Source organism: Limanda limanda, chromosome 6 (assembly GCF_963576545.1).
Source record: "Limanda limanda chromosome 6, fLimLim1.1, whole genome shotgun sequence".
In the NCBI taxonomy this organism is placed as follows: domain Eukaryota; kingdom Metazoa; phylum Chordata; class Actinopteri; order Pleuronectiformes; family Pleuronectidae; genus Limanda; species Limanda limanda.
In genome coordinates this window covers 6,402,309-6,419,188 of record NC_083641.1, presented here as the reverse complement: position 1 = coordinate 6,419,188, position 16,880 = coordinate 6,402,309, and the positions used below count along the sequence as shown (strand labels likewise).

General features: G+C 40.6%; 2 protein-coding genes across 3 annotated transcripts in view; both read right to left on the bottom strand.

Annotated features, from left to right (window-relative positions):
* Positions 1–273: 273 nt before the first annotated feature.
* Positions 274–12,378, bottom strand: LOC133003547 (von Willebrand factor A domain-containing protein 5A-like). 2 transcript variants are annotated; one of them, XM_061073314.1, is made up of 23 exons: positions 12,159–12,378; positions 10,451–10,495; positions 10,060–10,262; positions 9,741–9,963; positions 8,966–9,132; positions 8,761–8,875; positions 8,485–8,660; positions 8,308–8,396; positions 8,060–8,204; positions 7,430–7,509; positions 7,235–7,349; positions 6,695–6,853; positions 6,475–6,578; positions 5,827–6,047; positions 4,551–4,592; positions 3,771–3,812; positions 2,993–3,034; positions 2,484–2,525; positions 1,855–2,013; positions 1,671–1,745; positions 1,082–1,236; positions 673–796; positions 274–570 (listed from the first exon to the last, which is right to left on the bottom strand). In XM_061073314.1, exons 2-23 carry the CDS (start codon positions 10,488–10,490, stop codon positions 497–499), a joined length of 2,592 nt encoding a protein of 863 aa, XP_060929297.1. In that variant the 5' UTR covers positions 10,491–10,495; positions 12,159–12,378; the 3' UTR covers positions 274–496. The 2 variants fall into 2 exon arrangements, with proteins under 2 accessions (XP_060929297.1, XP_060929298.1); XM_061073315.1 differs by lacking the exon at positions 3,771–3,812.
* Positions 12,379–13,721: 1,343 nt separating this feature from the next.
* The window catches only part of LOC133003496 (von Willebrand factor A domain-containing protein 5A-like), a 20,072-nt gene continuing 16,913 nt past the window's right edge, over positions 13,722–16,880 (bottom strand). The window contains exons 15-20 of the mRNA XM_061073244.1: positions 15,977–16,012; positions 15,331–15,420; positions 15,138–15,212; positions 14,525–14,679; positions 14,116–14,239; positions 13,722–14,018 (exon numbers count right to left, since the gene is read on the bottom strand). Of these exons, the coding sequence (XP_060929227.1) occupies positions 13,945–14,018; positions 14,116–14,239; positions 14,525–14,679; positions 15,138–15,212; positions 15,331–15,420; positions 15,977–16,012 (554 nt within the window). The 3' untranslated portion in view covers positions 13,722–13,944. The remainder of the gene's footprint in view (positions 14,019–14,115; positions 14,240–14,524; positions 14,680–15,137; positions 15,213–15,330; positions 15,421–15,976; positions 16,013–16,880) is intronic.

Sequence of the window (16,880 nt, the reverse complement as noted above, 5' to 3'; positions counted from 1 at the left end):
GTTGACGAGTCCTTTTTCATGATGCTTAAATGCAGCCTCATAAACTCTGGAGTGAATCAAACAACACTGAGTGACTTCATGTACTGATCGGGTCCTGATAACTAGTGACGAGTATTTATTAGTTCCAGTGAGAGCAGAGAGGAGGAAACAGAAACTCCAGCTCGGTACAAACCAGCTGCAGCTTCTGCTCTGATCATTACGCAGCTGATCACTGAGCAAATGTGAAAAACAAAAAATGCAAAGTCAAAGTAATGGTAAAGAAAAAGAAAAAAGTCCTGGAGCCACACCAACATTTAATGGGTTCTTCAATCAACCTGATATCATATGCTTCTGCCAAGTTTCTTGAAATATTTCCAATAGTTTTTGCACAATATGCTTACAAACAAACAAACCAACAGAATGAAAATGGAAAACATGATAAAACAGGACTTTATTGTTGGGTTAAAGTGAGACAAAATAAATTCTGTAAAATGGGCACCCATACAATACAAAATCCTCAGAGCCCCATGGCGTCTTTCTGCACATGGCAACCCAACAGTCTGTTTCCGGCTTCCACGCCCTCTGATGGTACTGGAAAAAAATACAAAGAAAAACACAATACAAATCATCAGAAGCTGATGTTATCCGGTATACATTGTTAAAAACAACAGCTCTTAATATTATGATTGTTACCATTCTGAGCACGGAGCCAGGACACAGCCTTCATAGCCAGAAGCTCCCACTCTGGCTTGGCATCCATCTTGAAGCCATGAAGCCAGATCAGAGCCAGAATGGTGGCCCACACTTCCTGGTTCACCTATTTCAGCAAATCAAAAAAAAAATCATACAGAAAAGGTACAATAGAAGAAAGAAAAACAACCAAAAGATCAAACATACATGAGAGTTTCAAATGGGAAAATAAGGCCATCAGGGATCATCAGGCTGAATCTGAACAACTTAATGCAACAACATGATAAGTGATTCAGATGCATAAACTTAAATGTCTCTTTGCAGATGGGTGGTCACAATATAATATCACTGCATTTATTTTAAAACAAGAACCCATTGTTTGTTTGTGTTATTATTTTTGACAGTAACTCACAGCTGAAGGCTTTGTGTTCTCCACCTCCTCGCTGGTCTTTCCCACAGCAGCAGCCAGAGCCGGATCAAGCAGCCAGCAGCCAGACGCCTTCTGCAGGGAGACCAGCTGCAGCAAAGGGTCTCTGGGTGGCTGCTTTGATAGAGCCTGACTTGAGACTGAAGAAAAAAGTATGAGAATATCTATCCATTCATCCCATAGCTACATCACTTAATTATTGAGGTTTTCATATGATTTTTTTCCATCAAGATCCATGAATTATTCTCTGAGAAATTAGCGAAAGTGTTGAAAAAAGCCTCTTAATGTTAATGAAAGTGAAGAAGTATTTTTGGATCCACTCCCTGATCTGAATCGGCACCAAAATGTAACACGTTCTTTCTTCAGTCATTCCCCAGCCCTCATGTATTTTCTCCAGGGGAGGTGTGTATTTGAACGCAAATGTCCAAGTGAGAGGCTCCATAGTTTCTGTCCTCCTATTATAATGTCTGTAGAAATCCAGGAGAAGACATAACCCCCTTGCTGTAATGATTCACATGTTTCAGCCTGATCAAAAAGGCCCACAAAAGACTACAAAAGGTATTAGTCTACTTACTAGAGGCTACATGGTTACGAGTCCGCACATTGCAACCCAACATTCTGTTTCCAGCTCCCACGCCCTCTGATGGTACTGGAAAAAAACACAAAGAAAAACACAATACAAATCATCAGATTTCAAGGCAAAGAGTAAATAGTGTCATAAATGGATGTTTGGCAGGTGTGTGCACTGGTCTACTTACAAGGGGAATCACACATGTCGAGGGACCTCTCAGCTTGTCCACTGCAAGCTCTCACTCTCTTCAGAGAAGTTTTTTGTCTCCCCATACTTGTGAGCTTCTTGTTAAAACCAGTAAACCCGCTGACAAGGTTTAATTCAGGCGCTGCTCCAAATAAAAAAGCTGATGGGAGAGCAGAGTAGTGTGAGAATACATCCACTGGTAATGGTTTGTGATCTCAACCAGCATAATGGTATAGCTCTTTAAAGGGATATTTCAGAGAAAATGAAAAATCACTCATTATCTTGTCATCACTATGCCGATGGAAGGGTGAGTGAAGTGTTTGAGTTCACAAAACACTGGAGTCTGAGGGCTAAACTTTGTTGCAACCAAATCCAATTGAAGTCAATAGCTACCTCTTATTCAGATGTAATTAAACAACACAGAAATTGTAACGTGCCTCCATTCTGCTCCTGTGGTGTCATCTAAGTGTCCGTCAGACATATATATAAAAAATAGAAATACCACCTCGCCATTTGTTATGGCCAGTGTTCCCGAGATACTAGGTGTATGAGAGTGAAGAGACAAGCAGCAATACAAGCTTTACATCAATTGACTGTATTCATAAAAATGTCAATGTGTGTGTTACTTACATTGTTCTGCACTGAAAAGGCCTGACCCTCCCTGCAAGAGAGCTATAAGAAATAAGAAGTTTGAGGTTAAGTGAACAACATGAGAATTAGTGAACAATAAATAGTGAGGAAACTACTAGTTTCTGAGCTCATTTATATCTCACAATAACAACTTAATGAGTACATAAAATAGTCAAGTTAGTATAGCGACCTCTTCTTTAGATGTAATAAAACAACAGAGAAATCGTAACATGCCTCCATTCTGCTCCTGTGGTGTCATCCAAGTGTCAGTCAGACATATATAAAAAAAATAGAATAACCACCTCGCCATTTGTTTTTGCCAAAAAACATATTTGACCGTCAAATTCTAATCAGGTCTTTTAGTCCAAGTGAACCTTTGTAGCTAATTTGACTTTATTATCTAAGTGTTCCCGAGATATTTTGTTTATGAGAGTGAAGAGACAAGCAGCAATACAAGCTTTACATCAGTTGACTGTATTCATAAAAATGTCAATTTGTGTGTTACTTACATTGTGGTGAACCCAAAAGGCCTGACCGTCCCTGCATGGAAACTGTGAGAAATAAGAAGTTTGAGGTTGAGTGAACAACATGAGAATTAGTGAACAATAAATAGTGAGGAAACTACTGGTTTCTGAGCTCATTTATATCTCACAATAACAACTTAATGAGTACGTAAAATAGTCAAGTTGTTCAAATTTATTCAATTTAACATAATATAATAATTGCATCTATTTACATACATATAAACACACGTGGGCATATGAACATATCAGCAAATGTGCACATACAAACACACTGAGCACAGTTGGAAATTAAGTTCTTATGTACAAATTAAAACCAATAACAGTGAATTGTATATACGGAGTAATGACACTTAGTGGAAGTTGAGAATAGAAGACTGTTACCACATGCCTCAGAGGTCACATGCACAGTTCCTGCAACCAAATCCAATTGAAGTCAATAGCGACCTCTTCTTTAGATGTAATAAAACAACAGAGAAATCGTAACATGCCTCCATTCTGCTCCTGTGGTGTCATCCAAGTGTCAGTCAGACATATATAAAAAAAATAGAATAACCACCTCGCCATTTGTTTTTTCCAAAAAACATATTTGACCGTCAAATTCTAATCAGGTCTTTTAGTCCAAGTGAACCTTTGTAGCTAATTTGACTTTATTATCTAAGTGTTCCCGAGATATTTTGTTTATGAGAGTGAAGAGACAAGCAGCAATACAAGCTTTACATCAGTTGACTGTATTCATAAAAATGTCAATTTGTGTGTTACTTACATTGTGGTGAACCCAAAAGGCCTGACCGTCCCTGCATGGAAACTGTGAGAAATAAGAAGTTTGAGGTTTAGTGAACAACATGAGAATTAGTGAACAATAAATAGTGAGGAAACTACTGGTTTCTGAGCTCATTTATATCTCACAATAACAACTTAATGAGTACGTAAAATAGTCAAGTTGTTCAAATTTATTCAATTTAACATAATATAATAATTGCATCTATTTACATACATATAAACACACGTGGGCATATGAACATATCAGCAAATGTGCACATACAAACACACTGAGCACAGTTGGAAATTAAGTTCTTATGTACAAATTAAAACCAATAACAGTGAATTGTATATACGGAGTAATGACACTTAGTGGAAGTTGAGAATAGAAGACTGTTACCACATGCCTCAGAGGTCACATGCACAGTTCCTGCAACCAAATCCAATTGAAGTCAATAGCGACCTCTTCTTTAGATGTAATAAAACAACAGAGAAATCGTAACGTGCCTCCATTCTGCTCCTGTGGTGTCATCCAAGTGTCAGTCAGACATATATAAAAAAAATAGAATAACCACCTCGCCATTTGTTTTTGCCAAAAAAAATATATTTGACCGTCAAATTCTAATCAGGTCTTTTAGTCCAAGTGAACCTTTGTAGCTAATTTGACTTTATTATCTAAGTGTTCCTGAGATATTTTGTTTATGAGAGTGAAGAGACAAGCAGCAATACAAGCTTTAAATCAGTTGACTGTATTCATAAAAATGTCAATGTGTGTGTTACTTACATTGTTGTGCACTGAAAGAGCCTGACCGTCCCTGCATGGAAACTGTGAGAAATAACAAGTTTGAGGTTAAGTGAACAACATGAGAATTAGTGAACAATAAATAGTGAGGAAACTACTGGTTTCTGAGCTCATTTATATCTCACAATAACAACTTAATGAGTACGTAAAATAGTCAAGTTGTTCAAATTTATTCAATTTAACATAATATAATAATTGCATCTATTTACATACATATAAACACACGTGGGCATATGAACATATCAGCAAATGTGCACATACAAACACACTGAGCACAATTGGAAATGAAGTTCTCATGTACAAATTAAAACCAATAAGAGTGAATTGTATATTAGGAGTAATGACAATTAGTGGAAGTTGAGAATAGAAGACTGTTACCACATGCCTCAGAGGTCACATGCACAGTTCCTGCTATCTTGAGAATCGACCTACTCATTCTTTCCTTTCATCCAATCACACGCCTTGAACCAACCACTTGTAAGCAGTCAAAGTTAAGCATGTTCTCACTTCTCATTCAGCTGTCAGTTTAGTACTACGATCAATGAGCTACACACTCCACCTTTACACAACCTCAACTAAGGATTCTGGGTCATCTCCCTTCAGTTGGCCAATCAGAAGTCTTCCAACGTCATCTGTCATTACCACCACCATTGCCTTTCCAACATCTAATTTATCTTGCCCCCATGGTGTTCAACCTCTCGCTTGGGTGTAAGCTCCAACGTTTACTCCTTTTGCACACAATATGTGAAATTTATTTTTCCTATTCTTATTTATTTCTCTTTAAGTCTCTGTGAAAGAGCCAATGAGCCAAAAAATTATGACCACTCACAGATCAAGCAAATGAGTCACAACAACAGCTCATGACAGGGATACAGCACACAGTGAGAGAACAGTCAGGTCTTGCAGTCAGTATGTTGGATGCAGGAGAAATAGCCAGGTATCAAAGACCTGAGAGACTGTGGCCTGGACCTTTGTCATGACCAGACGACTGGTTCAAGCTACCTCGACACGGTGAGGCTTGAGGGGGCTGGGTGTGTGGGGGGAGCTAGTCAGCGGTGGTTAGAAACTACCGACAGTGATACAAGGATGGAAAAATCACGAACCAATGGCAGGGGATGCGCGAGAACAAGTTCAACCTACGTGGGCTCCACCACAGAAGGATGGAGATGTTATGTCAACAGCATAGTAGGCAGAGGTGGTCAAAAAGTCTTGGATCTACAGACTCTTGGTATCGGTTTTTCCTTTGCTATTTGCTTACCAGGTGTTGGAACAGGTCTCCGCACCAGAGGTCCTCTAATCGGCTCGCCGTTGCCTTTGTTGACGACAATGAAGGCCGTGTAGGAGCTGCTCACTCCTGATTGGACACTGAGCTGCACCATCTTCTCCTTCACTCCTCCGTCTTGCTGTCCTCTATGTTCTCTCTCCTCTGTCTCTAGGGAGCGGATCAGAGTCCGAGCACTCAACCTGTGGACTGTTAGTCTGCTTACAGGAGAGTGAACACAGAGCTAAAACATCTCATGAGGTCTCAAAACATCAGATTACTACTCAGTATATATACACATGCCAGTTATATCATTACTGCTACACTTCTAACTAATGAGCTACAAAATGTCAGTGGTGAAAATCAACTCGAGATTTTCTTACTCTAATATTCAGAGTTTGATTCCTATGGTAAGAAAAATAAGCATCTCTATTGATAGAAATGTGCCGCTCACTGTGATGAAACAAGTCAAATTCATATATGAATAATACTATCAACTGTTTTTGTTTGTGTGTCTATAAGTAAATGACATGTAACAGTGCATTTTCTTGTATTAAAAACAACCCTGTTTTTTACAGCTTGGTGCAATTTCTAATGATTCAAGTTAGTTTAATCTATGTTAATGATTAAACTCAAACATTGTACCCATTGTCCTCTGGAGGTTTGAGAGGGAAGTGAAGCTGGTTCTGAGAGAGATGACCTGCCAGACTGTACTTCACGGTCACAGAGCCCTCTGCTGCCTCTGAACTCTGAATTATATCAAGAATTGAATATAAACATGGTGTTTTCACTAATAAACATGAATTAATGAATAATAATATGCTGGGAGGAGAGGTATTTCATTTTAGGAGTGTGCTGCACCCACCTGTCCGGTGAGTTGGGCATAAATCAGTGACCTTTGACCCTGGAAAAGGGCTGTGAGTGGTGGCGAAAGAACAGTCACAGACACTCCTGTTGGCAAATCCCATGTGACTGAGATGTCCACCACAGCTGGCTGCAGAGCAAATCTCAGCGACTGCATCACCTGATGGGGAAAATACAGTTTTTCAAAAGTAGGAACAGAAACTGGAGCTGCTTTCAGACATTCACTGAACTCCAGAGATCCTCAAGATATTCTACAGTTCTGCCAGTCCCCTAGAAAAAGTCTGCAGACAACAGAAGATCCTCTGCAGGATTCACAGCGAGCTATTGGGAGTGTTGATGACGTTTCTGACGTTTGACAGATGCATAAATTAAAGAAAGCACAAAATTTGGGAATGAAAAAGCAGAGCAATACATAGAAGGATGTCAAGATAGCTTTTGGTGATAAGGATCATGTCCTGACCTTACTGAAGCCATGATTTGTATTGAGTTGTTTCAGCAGTGTGTAACGCCACAGTTTTGCCATGTTTAATGTCTTTCTTACTTTAGGTTGCATCCTGTCGGTTCCTGTGATGAACTGAGCGTGACCTCCTCCTTCCTTGGCCAACCCATTGATAAGAGCAGAGCTGGCCCCTTCCCCGATCCCAAAAGAGAAACACCTACAACACAGTAGTTAAGTGTTTAACACAGACAGCATTACAACATGGGACACACTGTGGGCAGGACTCTGTGGTTTCACCTGTGGGAACCTGAATTCTTCTTCACCAGATGAATCACTTCTTTGGTGTTGAACACTTCTCCGTCAGTGAAGACAAAAACCTTTGGAGGAGAGTGTACACAGGAGTTACATACCAGCACACCCAGTAACATGCAGAGTCATCTACGTAGTTCTGTGAGAGCACTGTTAAGATGCCTCTGTAGTAACACAACTGTTTTTATGGTGGAATCAAATACAATGGTCACAAGTATGAGCATCATTGTTCAGATTTATATGTGCCATTTAAATAAGACATTGGGAATTCTGTGCTGATGGAATGGTATAGTCTTAAGTTATGTTGATGACATGCATGTTAAACACTATGAAGAAGTGCATTGATTTACTTTCACTTTTACTTACTAATTTATTTATTTAATTTATACATGTATTAAATCTTTTCTGTATTTATTTGTCTATATGATCATTATTAGGGCGGGGTAAACTCAGTTTACAGACGGATTGGTAATAGCAGTGTGATCATCAGATCTACAACATCTGTCTTGAGTTTGCCAGTATAGGCTGGAACAAACATAGAAATACAGAAATAGTCTTTTCATTTATACTATTGAAATTGTGTTCATTCATGGCTGCGTGTGTATGTGAGTGAGTTACTTGTCGAGGTTGATTCGAAATGCAGGTCTGGCTTAAAATATGTGTAAGGGGCTTTAGAATCTCTGTTCCTCCCAGATTCGCCTGCATCGATGCGACTTTCTTCAGAGCCTCTTCTAAGGTCTTCTCACTGTACTCCACACTCTTTCTGCGATCGCACACGTGCATGAACAAATTTCAACACACATACACAAACAATCATTAACAACAATGACAGGATGAAATCTGTTGTGTGTTGCTGAGTAACTTACGGGAAGATGTGTTCAAAGATGGAGCCGAAACTGTAGATGTTGAAGTAGCAGCCCATTGGTAAGCTCTTCAACAGGAGCAGTAGAGTATCCTGAGGGAAGCAGTTACAAGTTGGTTAAGGTAACTGTGTTTGAGACACTATGAAAAGTTTAATGACAGAGTTTACACTCGCTGAATACCCTGGCACTGGCAATTCGAGATTCTTGCTGCTTGGTGTGACTCGTTGGACAATCCATACTCCCAGATCGATCCAGTAGAAGCACAAACTCTCCACATGAGGCGAGAGAAGACATCACAGACTTGGGGAACTCAGGGTACAGGCTCAGCATCAGGACTGGATCGCCCATCAGACTCCCTGAAACATCATTTATTCCAACACGTGTAAGTAAGTTGGATGACGAGGATGATCGACTTTACTATTTTGCAGAGTAACAACCTGACTCGTTTTCACTCACCAGGTTTGGCAGAGGCTTGTCCTGCCTCCACCACAGCAGTGGGCTTGTGAGCATCTCTGTAATAAATCAGCAGCTCAACATCTCTGTCAAACTTGTGTCCTGCAGCCAACTTGACCTGCAGTTCACAAAGCACACTCAGTTATATTTTCAGCTCTCAGTGCTGAGGAACAACCACACACAGCGGACATGTGAGCAGTTAACCTACCGTGGCCTGGGTCTGCTCTGTGTTGACGTACTGGAGAGACTCCAGAGAGCAGCTGGACTCGACTTTGGAGATTGGACGAGGAGACGACACTCGGACAGAAAACGACAGACTGTAGGGAACCAGAGAGGCTGGAACAGAGGTCACCTGCACACCGGCACCTTCACTACCTTAAGTTAGAAATTATCAAAAAATCATTGCATTACATTTAAGCAAAACCTCAGTAATAGGCACTGGGCAAACTAAAACAAGATGCTGGTGGCTATTCGAGGATGGACATGTATAGGTATTAAAGGGATAGTTCACCGAAAAATGTAGTTTCACTCATTATCTACTCACCACTATGCATATGGAGAGGAGGGTGAAGGGTTTGAGTCCATTAAATCAAATCCCAAGTTATGTAAAAACACAGAGCCACACACTACACTATATCAGGCCTCTTTTATAGAACTACTGGGGCAGCTGTGGCTGAGGAGGTAGAGAAGGTTGGTGGTTCGATTCCTGGCGCCACCATTGTGCATTCCACTGTGTCCTTATGCAATATACTGAAGCCCAAATTTCATGAAAGGTTTGCCTAAAGAGTTGCTGAGTGCATGAATATGTGAATGCAACTTATGCTATACAGAGCGTTGGAAAGACTGGAATAGAGCTCTATAAATACAGGCCATTTGCATTAATGTAGACAATCATGTCACATGGAAAATTTGACTGTTGCAGTAAATCCCAAGTGTAGTGTGTCGATGTTTGAAGGGTTCAAAGTGCTGGCTGGGTTTCCTACCCTGAGCTTTGTAACGAGGGTTGAGCACAGCAGGCAGACAAAACCTCAGCCCGTCATCCGCCTGCACAGCCAGCTCAGTGACGTACTCCAGCCTGACGGAGGCGCTCTCTCCTGGAGGCAGACTGCCCACACTCAGAGTGAATATATCTGGACTCTGCTCGCTCTCCTCCAACAGGAAGGCCTGCTGACCGGCGCTCAGCGCATCATCATACTCCTCACGAGCCTGAAGACACAGACACAACACACGTGATCTACACTCACTGTTTTACTTGTACTTTAGGATCCGACACACTGAGTGAGACGTCACTGTCCAGCTCACCTTCTGTTTCTCCTTCACCTCAGCTACAATCTGTGTCTGTCCAATCTGAGCACTGAAGTGACAGACAGCAGCATCTCCAGGGAGAGGGAAGACGAAAACAGCCTCCAGAGGTTTGTCCTCCTTGTTCTCGTAGTTCAGAGTGGAGACCACTGTCGCCACATGGTCCCTCACCTCCAGCTCCACCTCAATGCTCTTCAGGGGAACTGAGTGAGAAACAAAAACAATATAAAGATGATGTCACTGTTGTGTATTCTGCTGTACTCTATTCTATATTTAAATTTATAGCGACATTAAACAAGCATCTGTCTAATAAAGTGAAAAAACAGGATTATATTTTCTGACCCCATTCCATTACATTAATGTTGTGACTGTTTTTCTAACAGCTTTGTACCTGGTTCCTTCTGGGCAGTAAGTAGTCCACAGCATTCCATTGTGCCTGTGAAACAATTAACAACACATTGAAGGACTTACTGTTGTAGGGTTGAGTGTTAATGACACTTATTTTGCATTGCAGGTGTTCAGCAGTACCAACAGTACATTGTAGTGTCCACTTTAAGGTACTTTCATATCTAACTCAGATGCGCCAGACAGAGAGGCATCAACTTCAACTCTCTTGCGTGTTTTACCAGTGGCAAGACGTAATGACACGATGTGAGTTAGGAATGCCTACTTTAGACTTAACTATCCAATAGGTAACATAGAGACATGTAACATAGAGAGTGACAGCAGCCTTTCATGGATGTGCTGTTGGAATGGGTTACGCAAGCAGAGGGAGATTTACAGTATGGGGATGCTGTGGGAGACATCTTCAGACTTGGGGGTGACATTTGCTCATGTTACTCTGTTTGTGTTTGTATATTGTTGCACCTTCTGGTCTCCTTGATGCATCAAGTCTACATTAAAAATTAGTGGGAAAAAAACAACTAAGTGTGGTGGAAAACTATTTTGTAGTTGAAAAGTAACTTTTTCTATACATAAAAATGTTATGACCTTTCTATTACTTATTGATTGTCCAAGAACTTAATTTCAGTTTCAAAGGAAACATATGCAAATCCGTTTCCTGTGCCTAAATTCCTGTCTTAAAAGTATCAGGTGTAAAAGGGATGTAAATTATTTTAAAAAGGAATGTTAATCATAAGAATATATTTATTGGCTAAAAGTGGTGTAAGGCCCTTGTGAGAGATGGAAATGCAGTTTGTAATAGACAAAATGAAAACATTTGACAAGGTCACATTAGAAGCTTCTATTTAAAGCTGAATGAACCATCCCTTAGTTATGCTGCTACAGGCGTAGACTCCTGGGGGAACTCCCATCATCTACTGAGCAGTTCACTCCTTTCTCTGGTCCACATGTATTTTTCTCACATTACTACACTGTAATTATAGCGATGCTGTTATCATTGATACCATCGTTAAATGTATAAGTATCGCCATTATGATTTTCATTATAACAACCAGTGTTATTAGGACTCTTACACAACTGTAGCTTGTCTCTCTCTCTTGTGCCCCCCCCCCCCCCCCCCAAAAAAAAAATAAGCCGTTATTACTTTGTGTTAGACTTTGAATTAAGTGCATTGACAAGGATTGAATTGCTACTTTTTTAAATGGACTTTGTTGGATTTGGATTGAGCAACATAGGGCTCTTCCAGGTAAACAAAAAGGATGTATCTAACTTATTAATAAACGCGTCTACTCACACTTCAGTCAGCTACAATACATTTGCTCACGTTAAGATCCTGAAACTGTTTTAACGTAAAACAAATAATTCACAATCATACTTTGTGCATCGTCCATCGCTACACACCGATACAGTCTGTGGCCACGCCCACCTTGTCCAGGTTAGGTGGCGCAGTCACAGAAACACGTACGCACCATCTGTCTGATGGGAAGTTACGGATCGTAAAACAAACTGAAGAAGGCAGCGGGTTTTTGTAGACGCCATATTTTGTATCCACATTGCAGCGATGTATTTTACCACTGAGATTCGCCTCCAACGCCAGTGTGACGTTAAGCAACGTTATTTCCAGTGTGTCTGGTGGAAACTTCTGGTGCGTCATTTTGTCCTACATGTATAAGTCCAGAGAAGAAGAAGCGGCTTACCTCGGGCTGTGTGGGACGCTGTCACTGCAGGTCGTTAGATGTGCAGACCTGGTGCAGACACAACAGGGTAAAAGCGAGGAAGAGCCTGACCTGTAAACACTGCGAGGAAAGTTCCCGTCACGCCTGCTGGTTTGCTCGATTTTATCAGAAGAGAGAACCGGACGGGCGGAGCTTAGGTTAATATTTGAGCCCTGTAACACAAGCCCAGTATGAGATGGCTATGTCTGTGCCTTATCAGGACAGACCAGTCAGAGACATTGCAACATTTCACTTTCTGTTTCTCAGCCTCAAACATGCACGCCATCACTGCCTAGTGTTGGAGGATAGGAATCAACACGCTTTCTGATTGGGCTGCCCATCTCTGTTATGCTTAACTCTGGAGATCATCCGGACTCTTACTTATTTTCTGTATCTCTGTGTCCGTATGCTAATGAGAAAGGCGGTCCTAACCTCAGTCCCATGCAGGATGGTCACGGGAGTGTGATGATCCAGTCCTACTACTTCTGCCTTTCAATGCTCACTGGTAGTGATGTGTCCCTTTGTGTCGAAGCTTCTAAGCGTGTGTCGAGTAATACAGGAAGATGTTTGTGAAGCGCGTATCGAGGCTTGTGTTGATGACGTAGGTGGTGACGATCAAAGCCTCGCGAGCCGGCCACAATGGATCCCCCCCTATGATCCCCCTCACATTTTGTGGACTTGGGAGTTGGGACTTTATATTGCGTTTGTTTGCAAAAAAAATGAATAAAATGCTTGTCTTTTGTTTTATTGGTTTTATGTAATATTCAAATTTTCTGAGATACTGAATTTTGGGTTTTCATTAGTTGTAAGCCATAATCATCTAAATTTAAAGAAATAACCGCTTAAACATTTCATTCTGTGTGTAATTAATCTACATAATATATGAGTTTCCCTTTTTGAATTAAATTATCGAAATAAACGAACTTTTCCATGATATTCTAATTTATTGAGATGTACCTGTATATATAGAGCTCTGCCATTTATTGTCCACTTGATGGCGCAGTGGAGCAAATTAAGCACCATGAAGCTTCGGCCCACGAGTGAACCAATTGGGTGGAAAGCTTCGATGCTACATGAAGCTTCATCTCGCCATCACTGCTCACTGGTGTCCAGTAGCTGTTGGCAGTGTTGAGCCAGTTCACACTTAAAATTAACTAGTTCAAGTTCAGAGGGTTAGGGTTAGTGAAGGTAATTTTTTATTGGCATGATTTAGGTGTCAGTAGTCCTGACCGTGAGCGTCACGTCTCGTGTTGTACTGAGCACATGTTGACGAGTCCTTTTTCATGATGTTTAAATGCAGCCTCATAAACTCTGGAGTGAATCAAACAAACACTGAGTGACTTCATGTGCTGATCGGGTCCTGATAACTAGTGACGAGTATTTATTAGTTCCAGTGAGAGCAGAGAGGAGGAGGAGGAAACAGAAACTCCAGCTCGGTACAAACCAGCTGCAGCTTCTGCTCTGATCATGACGCAGCTGATCACTGAGCAAATGTGAAAAACAAAAAATGCAAAGTCAAAGTAATGGTAAAGAAAAAGAAAAAAGTCCTGGAGCCACACCAACATTTAATGGGTTCTTCAATCAACCTGATATCATATGCTTCTGCCAAGTTTCTTGAAATATTTCCAAAAGTTTTTGCACAATATGCTTACAAACAAACAAACAAACAGAATGAAAATGGAAAACATGATAAAACAGGACTTTATTGTTGGGTTAAAGTGAGACTAAATAAATGCTGTTAAATGTTCACCCATACAATACAAAATCCTCAGAGCCCCATGGCGTCTTTCTGCACATGGCAACCCAACAGTGTGTTTCCAGCTTCCATGCCCTCTGATGGTACTTGAAAAAAAAGAAAAACACAATACAAATCATCAGAAGCTGATGTTATCCGGTATACATTGTTAAAAACAACAGCTCTTAATATTATGATTGTTACCATTCTGAGCACGGAGCCAGGACACAGCCTTCATAGCCAGAAGCTCCCACTCTTCCTTAGCATCCATCTTGAAGCCATGAAGCCAGATCAGAGCCAGAATGGTGGCCCACACTTCCTGGTTCACCTATTTCAGCAAATCAAAAAGAAAATCATGCAAAAAAAGGTACAACAGAAGAGAGAAAAACCAAAAGATCAAACATACATGAGAGTTTCAAATGGGAAAATAAGGCCATCACGGATCATCAGGCTGAATCTGAACAACTTAATACAACAACATGATAAGAGATTCAGTTGCATAAACTTAAAAAATGTATCTTTGCAGATGGGTGGTCACAATATAATATCACTGCATTATTTTAAAACAAGAACCCATTATTAATTTGTGTTATTATTTTTGACAGTAACTCACAGCTGAAGGCTTTGTGTTCTCCACCTCCTCGCTGGTCTTTCCCACAGCAGCAGCCAGAGCCGGATCCAGCAGCCAGCAGCCAGACGCCTTCTGCAGGGAGACCAGCTGCAGCAAAGGGTCTCTGGGTGGCTGCTTTGATTGAGCCAGAATTGACACTGAAGAAAAAAGTATGAGAATATCTATCCATTCATCCCATAGCTACATCACTTACTTAGTGAGGTTTTCATATGATTTTTTTCCATCAAGATCCATGAATTATTCTCTGAGAAATTAGCGAAAGTGTTGAAAAATGCCTCTTAATGTTAATGAAAGTGAAGAAGTATTTTTGGATCCACTCCCTGATCTGAATCGGCACCAAAATGTAACATGTTCTTTCTTAGGTCATTCCCCAGCCCTCATGCACTGAACTCTGCAGATCCTCTGTATTTTCTCCAGGGGTGGTGTGTATGTGAACGCAAATGTCCAAGTGAGAGGCTCCATAGTTTCTGTCCTCCTATTATAATGTCTGTAGAAATCCAGGAGAAGACATAACCCCCTTGCTTGTAATGATCCACATGTTTCAGCCTGATCAAAAAGGCCCACAAAAGACTACAAAAGGTATTAGTCTACTTACTAGAGGCTACATGGTTACTAGTCTGCACACAGCGACCCAACGGTGCGTTTCCAGCTCCCACGCCCTCTGATGGTACTGGAAAAAAACACAAAGAAAACACAATACAAATGATCAGATTTCAAGGCAAAGAGTAAATATGAACAAATAGTGTCATAAATGGATGTTTGGCAGATGTGTGCACTGGTCTACTTACAAGTGGGACGACACATTTCGTGGATCATCTCAGCTTGTACACTGCAAGCTCTCATTGGTAAACCAGTAGGCGCTGCTCCCATTGCACAAGCTGATGGAAGAGCAGAGTAGTGTGAGAATAAAACCACTGGTAATGGTTTGTGATCTCACCCAGCATAATGGTATAGCTCCTTTAAGGGATATTTTACAGAAAATGAAAAATCACTCAATTATCTAGTCATCACTATGCCGATGGAAGGGTGAGTGAAGTGTTTGAGTTCACAAAACACTGGAGTCTGAGGGGTAAACTTTGATGCAACCAAATCCAATTCAATTGAAGTCAATGACGACCTCTTCTTTAGACGTAATAAAATAACAGAGAAATCGCAACGTGCCTCCATTCTGCTCCTGTGGTGTCATCCAAGTGTCCGTCAGACATATATAAAAAATAGAATTACCACCTCGCCATTTGTTATGGCCAAAAAACATTTTTGACTGTCAAATTCTAATCAGGTCTTTTAGTCCAAGTGAACCTTTGTAGCTAATTTGACTTTATTATCTCAGTGTTCCCGAGATACTTTGTTTATGAGAGTGAAGAGACAAGCAGCAAAACAAGCTTTACATCAATTTACTGTATTTCTAAAAATGGCAATGTGTGTGTTACTTACATCTCCTCATCCTGTAACCGCATGCCTTCATGAGAGCTGTGAGAAATAAGAAGTTTGAGGTTAAGTGAACAACATGAGAATTAGTGAACAATAAATAGTGATGAAACTACTGGTTTCTGAGCTCATTTATATCTCACAATAACAACTTAATGAATACTTAAAATAGTCAAGTTGTTCAAATATATTCAATTTAACATAATATAATAATTGCATCTATTTACATACATATAAACATACATGGGCATATGAACACATCAGCAAATGTGTACATACAAACACACTTAGCACAGTTGGAAATTAAGTTCTTATGTACAAATTAAAACCAATAAGAGTGAATTGTATATTAGGAGTAATGACACTTAGTGGAAGTTGAGAATAGAAGACTGTCACCACATGCCTCAGAGGTCACATCCACAGTTCCTGCTATCTTGAGACTCCACCTACTCATTTTCTCCTTTCATCCAATCACGCGCCTTGAACCAACCACTTGTAAGCAGTCAAAGTTGAGCATGTTCTCACTTCTCATTCAGCTGTCAGTTTAGTACTACGATCAATGAGCTACACACTCCACCTTTACACAACCTCAACTAAGGATTCTGGGTCATCTCCCTTCAGTTGGCCAATCAGAAGCCTTCCAACGACATCCGTCATTACCACCACCATTGCCTTTCCAACATCTAATCTATCTTGCCTCCATGGTGTTCAACCTCTCGCCTGGGTGTAACCTCCAACGTTTACTCCATTTGAACACAATGGCCCGGTTTCGGAGACAGGGCTTAAATCAAGACTGGAGTAGGCCTAAGTCAGACTAGTTAATCCTGGCTATTTAAGTGGCTTGCATGAACATGGCATAAATTTGGCTTAGTTAGTCTGAGACTATGGAGTCCTGGAGTAAGCTTAATGA